The sequence below is a fragment of the Gopherus evgoodei genome, chromosome 3 (genome assembly GCF_007399415.2).
Source record: "Gopherus evgoodei ecotype Sinaloan lineage chromosome 3, rGopEvg1_v1.p, whole genome shotgun sequence".
Classification (NCBI taxonomy): domain Eukaryota; kingdom Metazoa; phylum Chordata; order Testudines; family Testudinidae; genus Gopherus; species Gopherus evgoodei.
Window position 1 is genome coordinate 222,435,551 of NC_044324.1, and position 22,594 is coordinate 222,458,144.

The 22,594-nt window shown below is 47.1% G+C and overlaps 1 protein-coding gene across 1 annotated transcript in view; it reads right to left on the reverse strand.

Annotated features, from left to right (window-relative positions):
* FBLN7 (fibulin 7) overlaps window positions 1-18,436 on the reverse strand; it is a 35,216-nt gene extending 16,780 nt beyond the window's left edge. The window contains exons 1-2 of the mRNA XM_030558216.1: window positions 17,655-18,436; window positions 7,325-7,484 (exon numbers count right to left, since the gene is read on the reverse strand). Coding sequence (XP_030414076.1) covers window positions 7,325-7,484; window positions 17,655-17,729 — 235 coding nt within the window. The 5' untranslated portion in view covers window positions 17,730-18,436. The remainder of the gene's footprint in view (window positions 1-7,324; window positions 7,485-17,654) is intronic.
* Between the last annotated feature and the right edge of the window lie 4,158 nt (window positions 18,437-22,594).

Genomic DNA, 22,594 nt, shown 5'->3' on the forward strand with positions numbered 1-22,594 from the left:
CACCCTGTGTGCCAGGTCACAACCTCACTCTCTTAAATTTGGCCTGCCTGCACCACTGTCATGACAGAGGGGGCCACCGGGTTATGTTTCAGTGAGTGGGGATGTGAGCTGGTGCACAGGGTCGCAGCACCACTCACATGTGGCCTGGCCAAAAAACAGTTGGCCCATGGCCTGGGAGGCCCCTCTGGCTCTGTGGACTATGCTTTTGAGAACCTGATCCTGCCAATGCTACAGAGTGTAATGCTTCCTACCACTGACTCCAATAGGCACGGGATCTCACACCTGCACAAACTGTGTGAAAAGTTTAGGTTGCCATGTCGAGCAATCAAAAGTCACAAGTATCAGATCCATGGAGGCCCACGCAAGCTTCATTCAGCCTCCTTATGTATCCAGCCTGTCCACTGAACGAGGCAGGGATCTGGTGGGTGAGCCCATAATTAAAGACCGTACCTGAACGCAGGGTGATGCGAACAGCACCAGCCACCACGGAGAGGCTCAATATTCCTGTGTCCTAGCTCCAGTGCTGTATGTAAACATGCCCCCCATTGAATGCCTCCCTGTAGCAAGTCCAGTCAGCAGCAAGTGGGACTGGGGCAGGGGCTGGTTTGTCTCATCACCATTAATGTTTTAAATGGCTGGTAAAAGATGAGATGGTTTCAAAGGCTCACCCAGCACCTGCGGAGTGGGGCGCTCTAAGGGCGCTGCCCCAGACAGGTGACAGGCGTTGGGAGTCCATTCCAGGCAGAGGGGCAGCAGAGCAGAATGCAGAAAGGTCTGTGAATGAAAGGCTATTGTTGTAGCATTAGCAGAGCAGAGGGTGGGAGAACCTGGGGGGGGAGGGTGTTTGCAGGCTCCCAGAGGCGAGTCAGCTCTGGAGAAAGACTGCTGGGATTTCTGGAGTGTGCATTCCAGTCTGTCAGGTTGACTCTGTTCACTGCTCTGTTGTTTTATTAGCATCACAGGACACGAGTGAATTTTATTCAGCATTCTCAGAAATGTTCTCTGACACTCTTCGCCCCCAGTGGCAAAGCTCCCAGATAACACTCAGCCAGCTCTCAGAGATAAGGTCAGCTAGCCGAATCTTCACCTGCCGTGTGAAGATGTTTGGCCAAAGGCACTTCTGCTAAGTCAAAGCTCTTGGTTCTGGGTATGCCATTCAGTGTGCTATCAATTCTGTTACCTTACAGCAATGTCAGGTAAGAAAGTGAATCAGTAACATCTAAACTATACCATGAAACTGAAAAGGGAACTACAGGGAACTTCATTTACACTTTTCAATTTGGACGTGCATTCTACTGCCATCAGGTGCCATGCCCTGGCAGCTAGTGCCTGTGCTAAACAATATCCAGAAAAGAACCCTGCGATGGCAGAGAAATGGATAGTGACTGGCAAGAGTTAGGAGAACAGAGGGGTAACATTTGCAGGAACATCCATTGGCAGTTTAATTTCAGTGAGAGCTGGATTGAAACTAATGTGAGACTTTCCATGGACCCCTGGGAGATCTGAATTAGTGTATGTTGGAGTTGTTTTGGAACTCACCATAAGCGCTTCTGAAAGCGGCTTGTAGGCTGAGTTGATAAAATGACCACATCTTGACCATACATGTACAGCTCACATCTTTCATGGAAATGCTGTTGTGAGAGACTTTCATTCTGTGCATACTTCTCTTCTATAGGTGAAAGAGACTTGGATGCAAAAGATACAGGCTCTTAATCCGGTAGCAGGGTAGCATCCAATCCCATTTCATTGACATGAGTTAGGAAAAGAACCTAAGTCTCCTGACTCAGAATAATTGTTCTACACACTAGACAACACTTCCCTACAAAGTTTAATCATATGAGATTGCATTGGAAGAGCCTGATTCTCCACAGCCTATCTCCTTGGGGAGTCATTTGCACGGTGCGAATGAGGTGCAACGTAGCTCATACATTTCAAGGCAGGAAGCTCCATTAAGATAATTTACTCTGACCTCCCACATAGCCCAAGCCAGAGAAGTTTGCCCAGTGACTCCTGCATCCAGCCCAATAACTTGTGGCTGAACTACAGTGATTTTTTAGGCAGACATCCAGGCTTGATTTACATACCACAGGTGACAGAAGATGTTCCTGTGGTTAATTCCCATTCTGTGTTAAAAATGTGTACCTTATCTCTAGCTGCACTTAATTTAGCTTGAGCTTCAGCCACTGGATCTTGTTGGATGGATGTAAGTCACAATCATGAAGATCTGGATCAAGTAATAAAAGAATGTGAACATAAGAACAGACATGCTGGGTCAGACCAATGGTCCATCTAGCCCAGTATCCCATCCTCCAACAGTGGCCAGTGCCAGATGCTCAAAGGGAACGAACTGAACAGGGCAATTAGTGAGTGATCCATCACCTGTCGTCCAGTCCCAGCTTCTCGCAGTCAAAGGTTTAGGGACACGCAAAGCATGATGTTCTGTCCCTGATCATCTTGGCTAATAGCCATTGATGGACCTATCCTCCATGAATTTAATTAATCCTCGTTTAACTCGATTATCCTTTTGGCCTTCACAACAAACCTGGCAATAAGTTCCTTCCACAGGTTGACTGTGCGCTGTGTGAAGGAGCATTTCCTTATGTTTGTTGTACACCTGCAACCTACTAATTTCATTGCATGACCCCAGATTTTGGTCTTATGGGAAGAGGAAAATAACACTCCTGTACTACTTGTGCCACCTGGTTCATGATTTTATACACTTCTATCATATCCCCCCTTAGTCCTCTCTTTTCTAAGGTGAACAGTCCAAGTCTTTTCAATCGGTCCTTGTATAGAAGCTGTTCCATACCCTAATCATTTTTTGCTGCACTTCTGTATACCTTTTCTAATTCAGATATAGCTTCTTAGTTTCGAGATGGGGTAACCAAAGCTATATGCTGTATTCAAGTGTGGTCATACCATGGATATATCAAGTGGTGGTTGATATTTTTTGTTTTATTATCTATCCTTTTCCTAATAAGCTTTTTTGACTGCTGCTGCACATTGAATGGCTGTTTTCAGAGACTATTCATAACAACTCCAAGATCTCTTTCTTGAGTGGTAACAGCTAATTTAGACCCCATCATTTTGCATGTATAGTTGGGATTATATTTTCCAATGTGCTCTACTTTGCATTTATCAACATCGAACTTCATTTGCTGTTTTGTTGCCTACTCACCAATTTAGTGAGATCCCTTTGGAACTCTTTGCAGTCAGCTTTGGACTTAACTTGAATAATTTTGTATCTGCAAATTTTGCCACCTCACTGTTTACCCCCTTTTCCAGATAATCTATGAATATGTTGAACAGCACTGGTCCCAGTACAGATCCCCAGGGTATCTTGCTATTTACCACTTTCCATTGTGAAAAGTGTTCATTTATTTCTACCCTTTGTTTCCTATCTTTCAAACAGTTACTGATCCACACACAATGTGACCTTTCCTCTTATCCCATGACTGCTTACTTCGCGGAAGAGCCTTTGGTGAGGGACCTTTTCAGTTCAAGTAGATTATACCAAGTAGATCACCCATGTCCACATGCTTACTGACACCCTCAAAGAATTCTAATAGATTGGTGCACCTGTATTGATTCTTCCCCAACATATTGTGTTCATCTACGTGTCTGATAATTCTATTCCTACTATAATTTCAGCTAGCTTGCCTGGTACTGAAGTTAGGCTTACCAGCCTGTAATTGTTGGGATTACTTCGGGACCCTTTATTTATTTTTTTTTTTAAATCGGCAATACATTAGCTATCCTCCAGTTATCTGGTACAGAGACTGATTTAAGCAATAGGTTACATATCACAGTTAGTTTTTCTGCAATTTCATATCTGAGTCCCATTAGAACTCTTGGGTGAATCCCATCTGGTCCTGGTGACTTATTACCATTTAATGTATTAATTTGTTCCAAATGTCCTTTATTGACCCTTCAATCTGGAACAGGTCCTCAGATTTGGCCCCCAGAAAGAAAGGCTTGGGTGTGTGAATCTCCTTCACATCTTCTGCAATGAAGACCCATGCAAAGAATGAATTTAGCTTCTCCACAGCAGCCTTGTCTTCCACAAGTGCTCCATTAGCACCTTGACACTCCAGTGGCTCCACTGACTACTGGGCAGGCTTCTTGCTTCTGGTGTACTTACACACAATTTTGTTTTTAGCAAAAGACACAAAAAGTAGCTGCTCTTTAAATTCTATTTTGGCCTGCCTAACTATACTTTTACAATTGACTTGCCAGAGTTTATGCTTCTTTCTATTTTCCTCAGCAGGATTTGAATTCCAATTTTTAGAGGATACCTTTTTGCCTCTGAGTCTTCCTCTGCTGTTTAGCTATGAACAGACTTCAGACAGACTTCAACGAGAAACTGCAGAACTGGAATTAATTTGCAAACCTGACACCATCAAATTAGGCCTGAATAAAGATTGGGAGTGGCTGGGTCACTAGAAAAAATAATTTCCCCTCTGTTGATACTCACCCCTTCTTGTCAAGTGCTGGGAATGGGTCACATCTACTTTGATTGAATTGGCCTTGTTAGCACTGACCCCCAGCTTGGTAAGACAACTCCCATCTTTTCATGTGCTGTATATTCATACCTGCCTGCTGTATTTTCCACTCCATGCATCTGATGAAGTGGGTATATCCCACGAAAGCTTATGCCCAAATAAATGTGTTAGTCTCTAAGGTGCCACAAGGACTCCTCATTGGTTTTACTGCTACAGACTAACACGGCTGCCACTCTGAAACCTGTTTAGCTATGGTGGCATTTTTTTATCCTACTTTTTTTTGTGGGGGTGGGGTGAGGTGGTTATACATGTAGTCTGAGCCTCTATTATGGCGTTTTTTAGTAGTTTCCATGAAGCCTGCAGGCATTTCACTCCTGTGACTCTCCCTTTTAATTTCTGTTTAACTCACTTCCTCATTTTTGTGTAGTTCCCCTTTTTGAAGTTAAATGCTACCACAGTGGGTTTCTTTGGTATTTTCCACCCTACAAGGATGTTAATTTAATTATATTATGGTTGCTATTACCAAGCGGTTCAGCTACATTCATCTCTTGGACACGATCCTATGCATCATTTAGGACTAAATCGAGAATTGCCTCTCCCCTTGTGGGTAGCAGGATAAAATGCTCCAAGAAGCAGTCATTTAATGGTGTCTAGAAATTTTCTCTGCAGCCTGTCCTGAGGCGACATGTTCACAGTCAATATGGGGATAGTTGAAATCCACCATTATTATTGGGTTTTCTGGTTCTGTAGCCTCTCTAGTCTCCCTGAGCATTTCACAGTCATTGTTATCATACTGGTCAGGAGGTTGGTAGTATATTCCTACTGCTATTCTCTTAAATTCCCTACTTGAACAATCTCTCCATGGAGGTTCTGTGGTACAGTTTGATTCACTTAAGATGCTCTTTCACATATAGGGCCTCCCCCACACCAGCATGACCTACTCTGTCATTCCAATACATTTTGTCCCCTGGTATTACTGAGTCCCATTGATTATCAACTGTTCCACCAAATTTCTGTGTTACCTATTTTATCACTGTCCTCATTTAATACCAGGCTCTCAAGTTCACCATCTTAGTATTTAGACTTCTAGCATTTGTATATAAGCACTTATAACGTTTGTCAGTGTTTGGCTGTCTGTCTTCCGGTGATGTGACTGACTGGGACTCTTTCATGTGACTGTTTCTCTTCAGTTCCTACCCGGACTTCATCACCCTCTATCCTCTCCTCATCACTAAGATGTTGAGTTTCCCTTTTAATAGCTCCTCCCACTGGCCAAACTGTGTGCTCCTCTCCCTGTCGACTTCCCCCAGCCCTTAGTTTAAAAACTCCTCGACAACCTCTTTAATTTTAGATGCCAGCAATGTAAGATGCTATGCAGCGTTGCAGTGAAAAGGCTGGGAAACTTGAAAGTCAATACGGAAATGACCTTCCTTTCAACAGACATAGGAGAATTAAGTACGAATCATGGGGGCTCAAAAGACCCTAACTGACTTAAATTTCAGTGTGACTTGTTCTCCTACGATGCTTCTATAAATGTCACCTGACAACTCTCAGGGCTTGTCTACACTGGCAATGTTAAAGCACCGCCGTGGCAGCGCTTTAACGTGGCTTGTGTAGTCACGGCACAGTGCTGGGAGAGCTCTCTCTTACTTAAAAACCCACCTCGACGAGGGGCGCAGCTCCCAGCGCTGGTGCACTGTCTATACTGGCACTTTACAGCACTGAAACTTGCGGTGCTCAGAGGGTTTTTTTCACGCCCCTGACAAGAAAGCTGCAGCGCTGTAAAGTGCCAGTGTGGATAAGTCTTCAGTTTCTACACTGTTGTGACACTGCAAACCGTGCATGAGAAGTAAAGCTTTCAGGCACTATTGTTTTCCACAGAAAATATTATTTCTGCTTATCATATGCTGAGAAAACTGAATATCATTCTAGAGCAGTGTTTCCCAAACTTGGGATGCCACTTGTGTAGGGAAAGCCCCTGTCGGGCTGGGCCGGGCTGGTTTGTTTACCTGCTGCATCCGCAGGTCCGGCTGATCACGTCTTCCACTGGCCACGGTTCGCCACTCCAGGCCAATGGGGGCTGAAGGAAGCAGCGTGGGCTGAGGGATGGGGCAGATAAATAAACTGGCCTGACCTGCCAGGGGCTTTCCCTGAACAAGCAGCATCCCAAGTTTGAAAATTCCTGCTCTAGACCATAGAGAGACATATTTATTACTGCATGTGTCTCCACTGTATATGGAGACCAAGCAGACCCGAGAGAGAAACAGGAAAGAGGATTTAGCAAGCGAGAGCTATAAATATACTGACCTAATTTTAAGATCTAAAATTAAGATCATGGGCTTGAGCCCATATGGTCACAAGGCTTCAGCTGGTTGCGTGGAAAGAGCAGGTCACACTGAACATGATCTACTGTAGCTACTTTGGGGCAGATTCCTGATCTACAATCTGCATGCACAGTGATGTGTACAGCCATGGGATGAGACTGATGGACAGTGTGGTATGGGGAGAAAAGGTGTACTGGGGCTGTCCCACAATGTCTGGCACCGTTTGGGTGGGACACGTGTTCCCTTTCTCTGCCAAAAAGTAGGGAGAGGAGGGGAGAAGAGACAGGGGCAGCAGTGCCGCTAGGTCTTGGCAGTCGATAGTGCAGCGTGGCATGGTGGGCAGTGGGATATGCCAAGAGCCAGCTTGCCAGGCCCTTGCTCTCCCTGTCAGGGCAGGGCGGGGCGGGGGGAGGAAGCAGCCTGTCGGTTCTAGTATACACTGCAGGCAGATGCTCTATGGCTGCTCTTGTTGCTGAAAGGCCAGCTGTGGGTTTTTACCAGATTGTGGGTCCGGGGTGGCTTTCGTCACCGAGTTCTGCAGAGTTATCAGCCGGTTCTTCATGACGCGCACTCCCTCTGCAAACCGCGTTTCCTGCCCCTTTAAGAACTGCTGCATTTGGCGGATGGCAGCCAGGAGCTGCTGTTTGTTGAGACAGTTCTGTGAAGAAGAAAGAGAGAGAGAGAGAGAGAGCTGTTTCACCGCCGAGCGCATACGGCACACAACTGCGCGTTAGCTCCCTTTATCAGCAGCTGCCAGGGACAGCTCATTCAGCAAAATTAGCGAGCGATTATTCCAGTGTCCGCTTCCCCTCCTAACACATGTGGTCCATGTACATTTAGTGGGGTTCTGAGCAGTTTCGTTGGCACACCCAGGCCTTTTCAGGGATATGCTGTCAAATAACTGCAACATGGTAACCAGAGTGAGCAGCCAGAGCTTGTGAAAATCCATCCGTATTTTTAACCGTAGCAACAGCAGTTCAGCTCCTGCCAGCATCGTCCCATTCTGCAATTCCTCCCTGCAGCCCCAGCCGAGACATGTGCCTAGTGCCCCCTTCCTTGCCAATCCTCAAGGACTTAGAGATACATAATTAATTAAAGATTATGTCATGTGACTAAACATCCAGGAATACGTCCAGCCAAAATCAGCAACCCCTTTGTCCATCCTCATCCCCCCCCACACATCCCACACATCCCCAGCATTTTGTAACCCTGTTTTATTTACACATAAAGGAGATCTGGTGAAGTTTGGACCCTCAGAAAGACCGAGTCAGTATGGCATCACCAACGAGTTCCAGGCACTTTGTCGCACGGCTAAGTGCCAGCGCTACGTCATGCTGCCCATCTAGCACTGGGCCTGCAGTCACCCCATTGCCGGAGCCTTTCCTAAGCAAAGACAATTGCCAGGTGGATTGGTGAGGTGGCCCAGGAGGTATCAAATTCAACATATAGAAAGAAATGGCAGAAAAGCCAGACCCTGATCTGTGAGGTGTTATGTCACCACTTGCCATGCATGCCTGGGGGCCCCACAATGCTTTGCTACAGTAGCTCCCGGCCTGGACTCCTGCAGATCACATCCTGGGTGTCTGTGCATAGCCACCACCCTGGTACTGCAATTCTGACCTCAGCTGCCTGTGCACAGCCCCCCAACCTTACTCCAGCTTCCACCAGCCTGGGTTATAACAAGCAAGGTGACCCCAACGCACTCCCCATCCCAAATTTTCCAAAAACTATGTGCGCTGCAATGTCCAGTCCTTTCCTGGACAACTCAGAGAACTAAAAAGGTTTGTCTGTTCCTCTGATGACACAAAAGCACATCACAGCTTACTAATTTAACTGGATAAATACACCCTTCTATTTAAACACAGCACTGAGCTGGTTTAGAGTAAAAAATAAAACAAACTGTACTAACAATAGGACACAGGTTAAGGGATGCCAAATAAAAGGAATAAAGTTTGAAAGGGTTGCAAGCAATTAAGTGTGAAAATGTTTATCTAAAAGTGTACAACAATCTAGCAAGGTATAGATGTTATTCAAGATGGTTTCTCACCTATATTCAGAATATATGAGGTACACCATATGTTGTGATAGGTATGTATAGGATCCATGGATCTTGAAAGGTGTGTTGATCATCATGGCAGTGGATATATGTCCACAGGTTTTGCATTTGTTGCTCTGGCAAGGTCTGATGCTGCTTTGAGTTGGTGTGTCGTGGTCTGTGGGGGGCTTGCCTCTGATGAGCATGGGACAGGTTCCGGGGGTGGGGGTTGCTTGAAGGCCAGAAGACAGAACTGGGAAAGATTTCTTTCAGTATGGGGTGCCCACTGAGTATGGGTTTTAGTTGTTTGACGATACCTCATGTAGGTTCCAGGTGGTAGGTGACAACTAGGGGTGTGCAGTTGGAGGGGTTTTATTTCTGTATTAAAGAAAGTTCTCTCAGGGTATTTGGATGGCCCACTGCATGATGTAATCTACTATTCTGGTGGGGTATTCTTGTTTGGTGAAGGTGGTTATGTGTGTTTAGATGTGTCTCCCGGACTTTCTCTTCGGAGCACATTCTGTGGTATCTGAATGCCTAGCTGTAGAGAAGAGATTTCTTGGTGTGTTTGGCCACATACAACAGAAGTTGGTCCAATAGAAGATATTACTTCACCTGCCTTGTCTCAGGCTCTCTCATGAGATTCCAGAGCTTTCCCTTCCACAAACCAGGTGGGCAGGGGTCTGAGAAGATCGAAACTAAAGTTACCCCAATTATTTCAGACCTTGTGAAAAGTTCAGTTCCTGAGGTTCCAGAGTGATTCTAATTTTATCCAAATGGGCTCACACCAAAAACTGACTAGGTGAAGATGATAGCTGACTGTTTCCGGGGAATATGCCCAGAGAATGGACAGGTGGGGCAAATTATCAGATCAATGAACAGTGATTTGTTCATCTAAATCCCAATGCTACTAACTTCCATATTCCCTGCACACTGCTTATGATAATCAGTCCACCTGAAAAAGAAACCAAAGGGGATCCAAGTGTGCTCAAGGGTATGAACCACATGAATATCAGTCATCTCAGTCTAGCACTGAATCCTGAGAGGTGCTGAGGCATTGCAGTCAATGGATGCTCTCAGCATTTGGCTCCCAGGAATTTAGAGGGCCAGTAAAGAGGCAGGATGTTGGGGAGTGGGGCCACTAGCTAGCTCCTTAAGAGCACAGGACAACTACTATCACTTAATGTCTGCAGAGAAGGTGAAAAGCCACCCCAGTTCCCATCAATGTATGCTGCATGGAGGGAAGAGTGTGCCATTTGTGATACTTCTACATTAGGCCCTCCAAATATGGGCGTTTGCCTTGACTAGGAGTCAAGATAATGACAACCAGAATACTCACAGCACTGCTCAGTAAACACGGCTCTCTCTGGGAATCTGGCTACCAGTACTATCTGTCATCTCATCACAGGCAATGGCAACTGGGTAATACCACCTAGCTCTTCTGTAGCACTTTTCATCAGTAGATCTCAAACCTGCCAGTACCATTCCATGGAGATGCTCTGTACAATAGCTATCAATAAATCGACCTGTTAAGTGTGCGGTGACTGATAACGAGAGAGGTCAAAGTGGAAATTTCTTGTCTCACAGAACTTCTTTTCAGTAAACACATGCAGGGCCGTGACACCGTGGGAGTTACAGCCGTGACATGCTGGCCTAGAAGACATGAACCTCCCCAAAAGGAGCCATTCTGTATTTTGCAGAGTGTTGCGCAATCACTTGTTATGATGTTTCACTCTCCCAGACCCAAATCCATTCTGATTGCCTTTGATTTGTTAAACCGTCTCTCCTGGCTGGGTTATTACTGTGGAAAAAAATATCTCCTCAGAGAGAGAGAGAGAAAGAGAGTGTTTTGGGGGACAGATTGGAGATCCTGTTCCGCTGATCAGGAATCTTGGTCAGAGGAGAGTTATTTTCCAAGCACACACAAAGCTGAACAAGAAATCTTCCTGTTGTAGCTGGAAGTCACTCATGTTTTCTTCCTTTTTCAATATTTGAGTCTTCTTTGGTTAGCACTGCCCTCTAATTACAATGGGCAGACACTAAAATCAACCCTTCTAGCTACATTGCACTCCCAGTTCTTGATAAAATCTTCATAAACATAAATAAATGAGTTTTCCTAGGATTCACGCTGACTGAATGTATCCCTGCTGAGCCCAGCATGGGGCTTGCGGGTTAAATCTGGCTCCAGATTTGGGCCTTGATGCTGCTTCCAGACAAACCTCCCAGTGGCTCTGATGGAAAATTCTTTGTAAGATCTGTCTGGGGCAGATCAGGACTTTCTGCAGATTTTGCTTTTCATGCGACCAGACTCTTGAGTCCTTCATCCTAATAAAGAAATTCTTACTTCAAGGACGGCTTCCTGTGAACTACTTGTAAGAGAATAATTCAATGCTGAGTATGACAAGGAAGGGCTGTGATTACTTTGGAAATCCTGGGAGGGATTCCATAGCTCATGTTAAGTCCTTTTGGAACCAGAGCTATATTCCACTTCAGTTTTACAAAATAATAGGAAAACAGATGTCTTGTCCTTTCTTAAAGTGCCAGGAACACTTGTGAGATTTATGCCTGAACGCTAATAGTTCTGGTTCAAAGCCGGAGGGACTGATTCACCTGGGAGGTGTGGATCTTTGTGACAACATGCAGCAGAACTAACTTAAAACCAAAAAGCAAGCCTGAACCAAACAGGCAATTCTGTAGCTCAGACTCTCACCAAAACTCAGTTTCCCCCACAAATAAGCAACTTCTGTTCTACTGGAAAATGCCCCTTGTCAATGGGAACAGAGAGAAGATATGGTTCCTGCCTCTTGTTAAGAGCATTTCAGAAGGACCACTGAGTGCATAGGGATTGTCATACAGTCTTTAGCTACCTGCTTGCACACTATTTGCTCAACTTGGCCACGGCCTCAGTCAGTGCACAGAACATACAGCGAAGGAAGAGAACGATAGTCTTGGGTGCTTAAGGCATTAGCTCGGGACTCAGGAGAAATGGGCACTAACCCTGGTTCTGCTACAGTCTCTGTCTGTAACTAGAATGGTGAGAACGGGGAAGTAAGCTGCACTCTTTCCAAGGTGCTCTGTCTGAGGAATGATGTTAGACCCCGAGCTACTCCCGGGGTCCCAAAAGCCACGTCCACCTAGTGTTATGGAGGGGTCACCAGATGGCGCCGTGGTGTGGTGCAGATTCCCTGGGGAGGCTGATGCAGTCAACAAGAGAATTTGCTCTCTGCAAATTAATTAGAGGCAGCTTGGGCAGAGTCCCTTGCTGGGAGCCAGGCACTGGCGTTTGGGCCAAGCTCCTTGGTAGGAAGTGAGCCACGTTCCTTTCTTCCCCCAGTGAAGTATTGTGTTTTGGTCTAGATTATGGATTTATCCCAAGCGCTACATGTGGGGCAGCTGGGACCCCCTTGCCCCAAAGGGGACAGGAATTTGCTACTGGCCCTTACTAGCAGAGAATTTCTATGTCTATCTGCTAAGGTTCTGCCCACTCCTCCACTCCCTGGCCATCTGCTCTTGGGGTAGGGTTGAAAATGGGGCACACAGTGCCTCCCTGTGCGTCAAGACCCAAGGTCTGGGGAGGCCAAGCAGTGTAAGGGGCGGGTTCAGGAACCTATTTCCTATCATGCTGCTGAATAGATTGACTCAAGCCTAGCCCTTCAGTCTTTAGAAAGCTCACAGGTGTTTCCTTATAGATGGACAAGCAGCACCAGCAAGATCTGTGTTGTTCCCGCCTCTTTGAAAGAAGTAGGGAACAAAAATTCAGGCACAAAATATAGATGGCTACATCCGTAAGACGAGGTGTCCCAGCTCGCTCACAGGCAGGGCAGAACAGAACAGTTAAGAACCCAACATTTCAATCCTCAAATTTTGGCAGAAATTTTTAATTTTGACCAAAAAGGAGGGATGATTGGGGGTGGGGGGGGGGAGGTTGGGGAGTTTTATCCTGTTTTTTTGACTGGCTGTAATCACAGGTACAGACAGAACATAGCTGAAGGTAGGTCTTTCCCCTGCATCTACCACCTCCCTGAGGCTGCCTGGGGCCACATGCAGAAGCTGCTAGGACACGGGATTTCCCGCCAGGTGCAGCCAGGAGTCACTTGACAGAGGGGTTCCAGGAATGTGGGCAATGCTGTGCACCATGGTGGGAAAGTTCACACTGGCCAGCATTCAAACACAGACCCCTGCCCCTAGGCACACACTGGGCTCTCCGACAAACACAGGCAGCTGGAACAGCAGCCAGGAAACGTCTCTGACTCTGCCGTGGCGCCGCTCAGCACGATGTTTGCAAAGACTCCAAGGCCAGAAGAAGCCATTGTGATCACCTCCTCTCCGACCCTCCTGCCTAGCACCGGGCAGAGAATTTCACGCCAGGATTCCTGCCTGGACTCCCCGCCTTCTGGTTGACTGACAGTAAATCTCTTCGAATGACATCCAGCCTCGATTTACAGATTCCAAGTGATGGAGGCGCCCTCACATCCCAAATTACTTTGTTCCAAGATTCGATTCCTCTCCCAGTTTCATGATCTGCCCCTTCTTTTCAGTCTGAATGTGTCTGGGGTGACCAGATGTCCCTATTTCATAAGGACAGTCCCGATTTTTGGGTCTTTTTCTTATATAAGCTCCTATTACCCCCCATCCCTGTCCTGATTTTTCACACTTGTTCTCTGGTCACCCTAAACGTGTCTAGCTTCCGCTTCCCACCATTAGAGCTCACCGGCCCTTCATCTGCTAGAGTAAAAAGCCCTCTGTTCATTGTGAGAAATATTCTCCCTATCCAGGTGCTCTGGGTGCAGGGGAAACGCTCACTGTGACTAGGGAAGGGTAGAGAGAATGGACAGGGGAGCTACTCCGACTCAGGGGCTGACCTCCAGCTCGGCGTGCCGGTGCTCTTGCTCCCAAGTTCTTCCCTTCCCCAGGACTGGGGGTTTCCTACCTACTCCCCAGAGACTGGCCCAATCCGGTGCCCCATGGCGGCTGCTCCAGCCCCTCCTCCAGGCCCTGCTCTCGTCTCTGTGCCCCACACACGTGTGCAGGGGCAGAAACACAGCCTGGGCCCATTGTTTCCAATATTTCCATTGTGGGGGCGTTAGATCCCTCTGTTTCCACCACTGCTGTAAGCTCCAGTCGCCTCTTAAATGTCTCTTCACACCAGAAAGAACTCGGGGCCAGTGAAGCTTTAATCCTGCCCCCAATTGCAGGTTCACCCCGGTTTGTAGTTGTGAGGCAGGCTATAGTGGGGGTGTCTGAGGGGAGTTGGTTTTGCCCGCACAGTGCCATGCCCTTACTCCTGGACTTAGCAGCAGCCAGAAAGGATCGGGGCTGGCTTATTAGTGAAGGATCGGGGCCAGCTGTTCCCTGGCCCGTCGCAGCACGTTTTGCCTTGTGCTTGTGCCCTGCCACACCCTAGGGCTTTGCCCGTGGTGTCTGTCAGAGCGTCCTGCCCCACAGCAAGCCCCCCCACCAGAAAAGCGACTCACCAGTCAGCACCCCCATGTGGCTGGGTGAGGGCTGATGGCCGGCCGGACCCTGTGGCAGTCGGGGTCGGTGACTCTGGACAGGTCACACTTAAAAGCTCAATCCCCTTGCAGGATACATGGTCAGGCCCTAAGCTGGCTTCCTGAAAGCCCCTGATCCAGCTTCACGTGAGCCAGCAACAGTCTTTCCGAGCTGTACAGACCCTCATGCGAGGAGCCCTCTCTGACCTTACCTTTCGTGATAATCACACTCTTCCTTCCGGAGTTGCTGGGCCCTGGGCTTCTCCCTGGGGCCCTGCAGGAGAGCTCAGCACTACAAATCCGCCACCACCACAGCCCTGCTGCAAGCTCAGACCTCCCGTCCCTCTGGGGCTTCTCCTCAGCAACACCAGGCCCTGCACATCCTCCCGGGAGCCTGGCCTCGCCCCAGGGCCTGCCATAGGAACGAGCTCCATTCTTACAGCTGTCCCTCCCCAGCTGAGCCTCAGCTGCTCAGCTTCCTCCCATTTTATCCCACACCCTACAGCTGTGGCAACCAGAGCTAACCCAGGCCTCCTGGTCCTTACAGGAGCAGGCCACCCTGTTACAGGGCCTGTCAAACAGGGCTATTCCTGCATACCCTCCTTCCCAGAGCATGACACGTGAACGAGCACCATGCCAATGCAGAGTGTCGCTGATAAACAGAGAACACCAAGTCCTCACCTGCAGGCCACTGCTCTAGCCACTAGACCACACTCCTCTTCCAGAGCCAGAAATGGAACCCAGGACTCCTGACTCCTTACATACACAGCAAATAGTGGTGTAACCCGCTAGCAAAATGCATCTTACAGCTCTCTCTGGGGGCTGCCCCCCCGCAAGGATGATAACAGCTTTCTACTGCTGCCCGTCACTTCATTTCTTTAGCTCAACTGGTAGAGGTCTGTGCTGGAAATCTAAAGGTCTAGGACTCAAAACCTGCTAATGACCCAAGAGAAGGGTCACTACAGTGGCACATAAGATAATGTCTTTTTTTTAAATCTTTTTTAAAAAACCTAGGTAATTCCATTAAAAACCCCAAAACTATATTAACAGAACATTAAGGTTGCAATTCAAGTACTCAGAAGTTAAGAAAAGCAGATTCAGATTACCTATGAGACTTTAATTTGGCCCCCTTGTGTTATGAAACAGTCTTTATATTCATGATACCCTCCTATTTGTTCCACAGGACTGCTGCATCATTCAGTGCCCAGGGCAGGTAGTAAACGAAGCAGGAGAGTGCAAGAAGTGAAATATTGTCGTGTGATTGAGGCACTCGCCTAGCATTCCAGAGGACTGGATCCTATCTTAGCTTAAATAAAAGAAGGTTAAGGGGTGACTTGATCAAAGTCTGTAAGTATCAAACAAATATTTAATAATGGGCTCTTCAATCTAGCAGAGAAAGATCTAATACCATCCAGTGGCTGGAAATTGAAGTTAGGCAAATTCAGACTGGAAATAAGGTGCAAAGTTTTAACAGCAAGCAATTAAGCAGTGGAACAATTAACTGAGGGTCATGGTGGATTCTCCGTCACTGACAATTTTTAAATTAAAATTGGATGTTTTTCTAAGGCTCTGCTCCAGGAATTGCTCTGGGGCAGTTCTCGGGCCTGTGCGATACAGGAGGTCAGACTAGATGATCACAATGGTCCCTTCTGGCCATAGGATCTAGGCATCCCTAGTTCTGCTACCAACTTCTTTTGTGAAGCTGGACAAGGTGTTTAAACAACAAGCTTCAGAGGCCAGAGTTGCCAGTTTTGCCTTTCATTGAGCTACCTCGCTGGGGCATTATCAGGGTAAGTTCATTATCATCTGGGATGGGTGCTGACGCGCTCCATAGAAAAGCCCATGAGAAAACCAAAAGCCCCTTCTTTGGTGCAGGCTTAGGCTGGTGGCCAGTAAATCTGGGACAAGGCCACACAGTGAATGAGGGGGATAAAACAGCTATTGAACAGCCTCTTTCATTGAAGCCCTGTCTAGGCTATGTACGGAGATAGGCTGGGTCAGGTGGAAAAAGGAGTTTGTAATTCAAGACTGCATCATACAGCATGTGCACCAAGGGACTGACCTGAATTTGCAAGGGCAACTAACTTTTGAACACTTAACTCTGCAACCCCAATGTTCTTTTCTTTGTGTGGAATATATCTGTAGATATCTAGGCCAACTACCACTTGTTGTCCAACACTGTCATAAAAAATTATAGCAGCTGAATGTGGTATACAGAAATCTGGGGGAAAAAAAAAAGTTGATTCCTGGCATGTGGTTCACTTTTATAATAAGTTCTTTGTTAAAAGGCTATTTTTAATTTGAACTGCCAGACATACTGCAGCTAGCTTATGCTAACCAGAATAAACAGCACTAGGGAACTGCTCTCAGAAAATTGGTTCTAGTCTTTGTCCCTAACAGACCAGCAGAGTTTGTCAACGTGATTAAGCATGTGCATTGTATTCAGGATGTACCTGAAAGAGCTAAGTATTAACCATATTATTGTCTGCTGAGAAAAGGCTTGCGCATACCCTTTGTGATTCTCCTGATAATTACAAACTGTGTTACAGTCCCTGGGTTGTCACAGGACTGCAGAGTTCAGATACTTATGTGACATCTATGCAAGGATCCAAATTCACCGCCAGCATAGTACTGTAAGAACAGATGTATTACATGTAAAAGCTGCAGGGAAGATCATTACGCTGGGGATACAGGTCCAAAATATCCAATACTTCTGGCTGTGTGTGGTGAAGAAGAGTTTGAGAATGATGCAGGGTGAAATTATGAAGACTACAGCACCTGTATTTTCATGGATGTGACTTTTAACTATTACCTTGCCTTTGAAAGAGAAAAATGTCAGTGACAGAGGATAGTCAGAAGTAATGGCCTGTGATGGGTAGTTTTCCAGTAAGTTTATTCACAGGATGGATCTAGAAAGGAATATCACGAGTCCATGAAAAGAACAAGCTGAAGAGGGATACAGTCCTGCTCTGTGCAAACTATTTTGTTCCACAAACCAATTTTTAGCAACAACAATTTTCTGCAAATGCACAACTGTCATTGCTTGGTTAGTTCTGTGAAAGAAAGCTGGTTAGCACTCACAGGCTACCTACCCACAGTCTCTCACCTACATCACATGGAACTGGCTTGTAAAATACACACATCCATTGTTTGTCTTCTACACCTGGCTGAGGAAAGGCAGATTCTCCAAATGCCATGGGAAGACATAAAAGACAGTGGGGGTTATAGGGGGTAAGAGACAAGCGACAGCCACCTTCTTTGCTGTAGATAGTGTAATTATATGATAGAGATGGAGGCTTACCTGGGAAGCTGGAGATCCCTGGCATGCTGTGAGGCACAGGAACAGAAAGAAGCTGTACTGAAATCCAGAAACCATGGTCCTAGTTTCAAGGTAAAAATCTCTTCTCAGATTAGTTTCGAATGCTTTCCCCTCCTGAGTGTTTTCTCAACCTGCCTTAGAAGTCCCTGGGAATGCCTGGAATGCAGCCGAGGGACAGCTGACTCCGGCTTGCCAGCACCAACCTGGCTGCTCCTCTCACAGAAGGGCTGAAGAATACCACTCAGTTTTCAAGTCCTCATCTGCTGGCTGCCCTCGCAGCAGCTGCTGCTGTTGCTGCTGCTGCTGCAATCTGCCACTGCTGCTGCCTGTGTGAGCTCTGACAATCCTACACCTAAGCTGTGTGGGTCTGGCTGGGGGATTGGGTTCTCCCTCCCACTCAAGGTAGTCGTGGAAGGCAGGCTGGCTAGCTGGGTCCTAGCAGTAGGTGTTGGTCTCAGTGGAGAAATACTTGCCAAGTGGATATCTCCTCGTGGCTCGCACACTGGGCAGTGACCAAAGTGGGAGAGACTCTTCCCATTTGTCTTCTAGGAGAGGTTGGGGCTGTATTTCCCCAGAAGGCCCCTGAGAAAGGAGCACTCCTTTGGGATCCAACTGGTTTCCATTAGCCTTGCTTCCTTCTCGGATGGAGAAGAACAGCCCCATGTGCAATGCTGATCTGCTGCAGAGCAACTGGAGAGAGGAGGATTTGGGTGGAGGTTCATCCCTCCCTTGCCTGGCCTCCTAGGGTGCTATCCTGGGAGCACGGGGTTCAGGTGCATGTCACCACACTTCTGCCTTCAGCTCCCACGGAAGCCTGTGGACTCATGCATGGGTGTTTATCCAAAGGCAGAACTGGGCCCTGGGCCAGGGCCAGTGAGAATGCCAGGGTGCACTCAGCTGGAGAGCTCCCTTCCTAGAGAGATTGGGTCTTGTCATGCAATACCCAGCAGCTGATCTCGAAAAGCTTCTCCGCAAGCCACCTTTGGGGGTTCCCTCGCCGTCCAGCCTGCCAGCAACAGCTCCACCTCGGACACGTGATGGCCAATGCACCGTGTTTAACGCTGACAAACAGCCACTTGAATATAGCGGTCTTTAGACTCCTCAATCCACCCGGAGGCCTCTTTACAGACACAGCGGGGAACATTTACTCTCCCGGTCCACCTTGAAGCTTTACAAATCCTATAGCTTCGTGACTGATTTGGGGTGAATAGGTGGGGCTGCATTGATGGCTGAGTAGTGGCAGTGGCTGGCTCTGAATGCCCCTCCCCATCCAACCCCTTCCCCTGGTGGCTGCTGGTCCCCTCTCCTTTATCCTCTCTAGGCTCACCTGCAGCCCAGGAGTAGAACTAGGAGTGGCGGAGGGACATTAAGCAAAGGCAAGTGGAGCTGTGTTGGGTGTGGTGCGATCAGTCCTGGGAAGTGAGGGAAGCCACTGATACTAGACTGGACAAAGCAATGTCAAATATTGCGGGGAAAACACTACCTGCAGCAGAAATGTGGACAAAGTGGGACTGGGCAGGAAACAGTTTTCTTGGCCCCTGAGTAGTTTGAATAGTTCACAATTCTTTTCCATCGTGAATTGAGGAAAAATCCTCAAAATATTTGCAAACCAAAAAAACCCACCAAAAACAAAACAAAACAGATTTTTTTAAAACTCCTTTATTAGTCTAATTTGCTTAAATTTCTAAACAACCAGAATGGTTTGGTGCAAAAGCATCCAAACAAAAATGTTTCAATAATTTCAAAACGCCCCCTCTCCCCCTCCAACGTTTTTCTGAGTCAGGAAATTCATGGAAAATGACCTTCTTTGGCAAATAGTTTCGATTCTGATTAATTGACCTATTTATTGACCAAAAACCCACAAAGCATAAAAAAAAATCCCACCCAGCTGGCGTGCTAGCAAGACTTGCTTATCTCTGTCCTCTGTTATGGCCAACCCTACCAGAGAAGTCCAGAAGCTAGAGCTTTTGACTAACATGAATAGCAGTGAAATGCTTAATAGTTTAAATTGCTACGGGAGTAGGAGCAGGATCATGATCCTATTAACTCCCCATTGGGATGCGGGGGGGGGGGGCAGTATGCAGCTCTCTGAGCCCTTCCTCACAGCCCTCTGGCAGCAAATAACATTTGAAAGGTTTTCTTTAGAACCATGGCAATGAAAGACACCAGCCCAGCTCACAAGAAAGACCTGAAATGCTCCCTCTTCACATTCCCTTCCAGCCCCGGGTGAGAGATGGGCGGGAGGGAAGAGCACCCCCCCTTAGAACTACAGTATCCACTCCTGTTAGCACAGCCACTTCTCGGGGGTAGGAAACCCAGAGAGGCGATAGCCCTTCTGACCTCACCGCTGGGAACAGGGGCTGAGTCACATGGTTTGGGTTATGTGGATGGTTTTGGCTTTGATGCTGGGCGGCATTAGCAGCCTGTGGCATACAAGGGGGCTAACTGTGTGAGCTGGTGGCCTTAAACTCTAGGACTCTGTGATGGCTCTGCCAATATCTGCTCTTCTTGGGCTCTTTTTTCTCCCCCTAGACAGTCTGACCACAACAGAAGTCTTAGGTGGGGAGCTTTGTCACAGGACAAAGACATATGTGTTTACCTACAGCAGTAGTCTGCACTCAGCACTTGTGCTCCTCCGCTCGTGGCTATACTCACGCTAATTAAAAACCACATACATCCTATTATATCGTGAGCCAGTCGGAGACATTCTGATATTTGCATTTGTTTTATCCCCACCAGCTTCCCCTAGCCCAGAGGTTTATAACTGTGGCCTGCAGACACCTGGGGGGCAGGCGACCATACTAAGATTTCTAGAGGGGTCAGCACCGCCATTCAAAAATTTTCAGGAAAAGTTTCAGGGGTCTGCAAAAAAAAAGAAAAAAAGGTTGAAAAGCCTTGCCTTGGCTATCCCTATGTTCCATGTCTAATGTCTAGGTCGCTGTCATAACATATTTCCCAGATTTGAACCTTAGCGTCCAAAATATGGGTGTTAGCATGAAAACCTCCAAGCTTAGTTACCAGCTTGGACCTGGTAAAGCTGCCACCACCCAAAAAATTAGAGTGTTTTGGGGCACTCTGGTCCCCCCCAAAACCTTCCCTGGGGACCCCAAAGACCCAAATTCCTTGAGTCTTACAACAAAGAGGAATAAACCATTTCCCCCCCCCTTCTCCCTTCCAGGTGTTCCCTCCCTGGGTTCCTGGAGAGATACACAGAAGCAAGCTCCGTGAATCTAAACATAGGGACTTCACCCTCCCCATTTCCAGTCCTGGAAACACAAGTACTTCCCTCTTCACCCAGAGGGTATGCAAAGTCAGGCTTAGTAAATCTAACACAAAGAGATTTTCCCCCTGATTTCTTCCTCCACCAATTCCCTGGTGAGTTGCAGACTTAATTCCCTGGAATTCCCACTAAAGAAAAACTCCAACAAGTCTAAAAAAGAAAGCTTTATAAGAAGAAAGAAAAATACATAAAAATGGTCTCTCTGTATTAAGGTGACAAATACAGGGTCAATTGCTCAAGAGAAAAAAGTGAATAAACAGCCTTATCCAAAAAGAATACAATTTAACACATTCCAGCAACTACACACATGTAAATACAAAAGAAAACAATATAAACCTATGGTCTTCCTATCTTTGTACTTACAACTTGGAAACAGAAGATTAGAAAGGCAGGAGACAGAAAGATCACTCTCAGAGCCGAGAGAGTCAGACCCAAGACAAAGAACTCACACACAAACATCCCTCCACCCAGATTTTAAAAAAGTCTTGTTTTCTGATTGGTCCTCTGGTCAGGTGTTTCAGGTTACTGGTGATACCCCTTTACAGGTAAAAGAACATTAACCCTTAGCTATCTGTTTATGACAGTCGCACACTCCTCAGTGTTGGAGTTGTACCTTTTTCACCTCTGTGTGCTCCATACACGCTGTTGGTGTGACAAACCTGTTAATTAATACTAACAGGATTATGCAGAATAGGGATATGGCAATTTGAGCAACAGCCATTTTCCATGTCCTAAGTGAGCTTTTATGAGAGTAGCCCGGTTACTCTTGGGAGCCGACGTACTGACGTCCATGTGAACAAGGTCTGCACAATCCACCGGTACGTGGTGAAACGTTAGACTTGTCAGCTCCAGTGATCTGGTGGTGTGTGGGGGGGGGAGGCAGTGGAGAATCTGCCCCAAAGATTTTTCTCTTTGGGCAAGGACAGAACATCCGTTATCCGAGGCGGTTCGATCAGACTTGCACTGTAGGGCCATGTTCCCGCAATGCCACACACGTCTCTCAAGCCAATCGTACGTTTATGGACAGAATGATCCTAACAATGGTCCCAGACCAGGGGTGCTGGAACAGGTTTTATAATGGGGGTGCCGGGAGCCATTGAACCAAACTGTAAACTCCGTGTTTGATGGAAACCACTTCAAGCCGGGGGTGCGGCAGCTTCCCCAGCACCCCTAGTTCCAGCACCTACGTCCCAGACAATCCGGGACCAGGTCTTCGAAATAGGTGTTTCCCCAGCAGAATTCTGAACAGCAGCTAGATGTCTGCTGAGCTCTGCTGCCATCTTTTGGACAATATGAAAACGGACCCAAACCTGGGACCACGAGCTCTTTGGGGCAAGAGCTAACATTGATCCTAAGCATGTACCGGGCCAGCACAGTGCGCTGCCACCTGAGGGAGGTGTTTTGCCACTACCCCACTATAAATGTTAAATAGTAAAGACTGTGTTGGTCCTGCTGCAAACCTTGACGGATGGTGGGCCCACCTTGATATGAACTGGTCGCTCCCACCGGAACTACCTGAAGAACATATAAATGGCCACACTGAGTCAGAACTGATCCCTCTAGCCCAGTATCTTTTCTTCTGACACGGGCCAGGGCCAGGCAGGTGCTTCAGAAGGAATTAACAGAACAGGGAAATTATCGA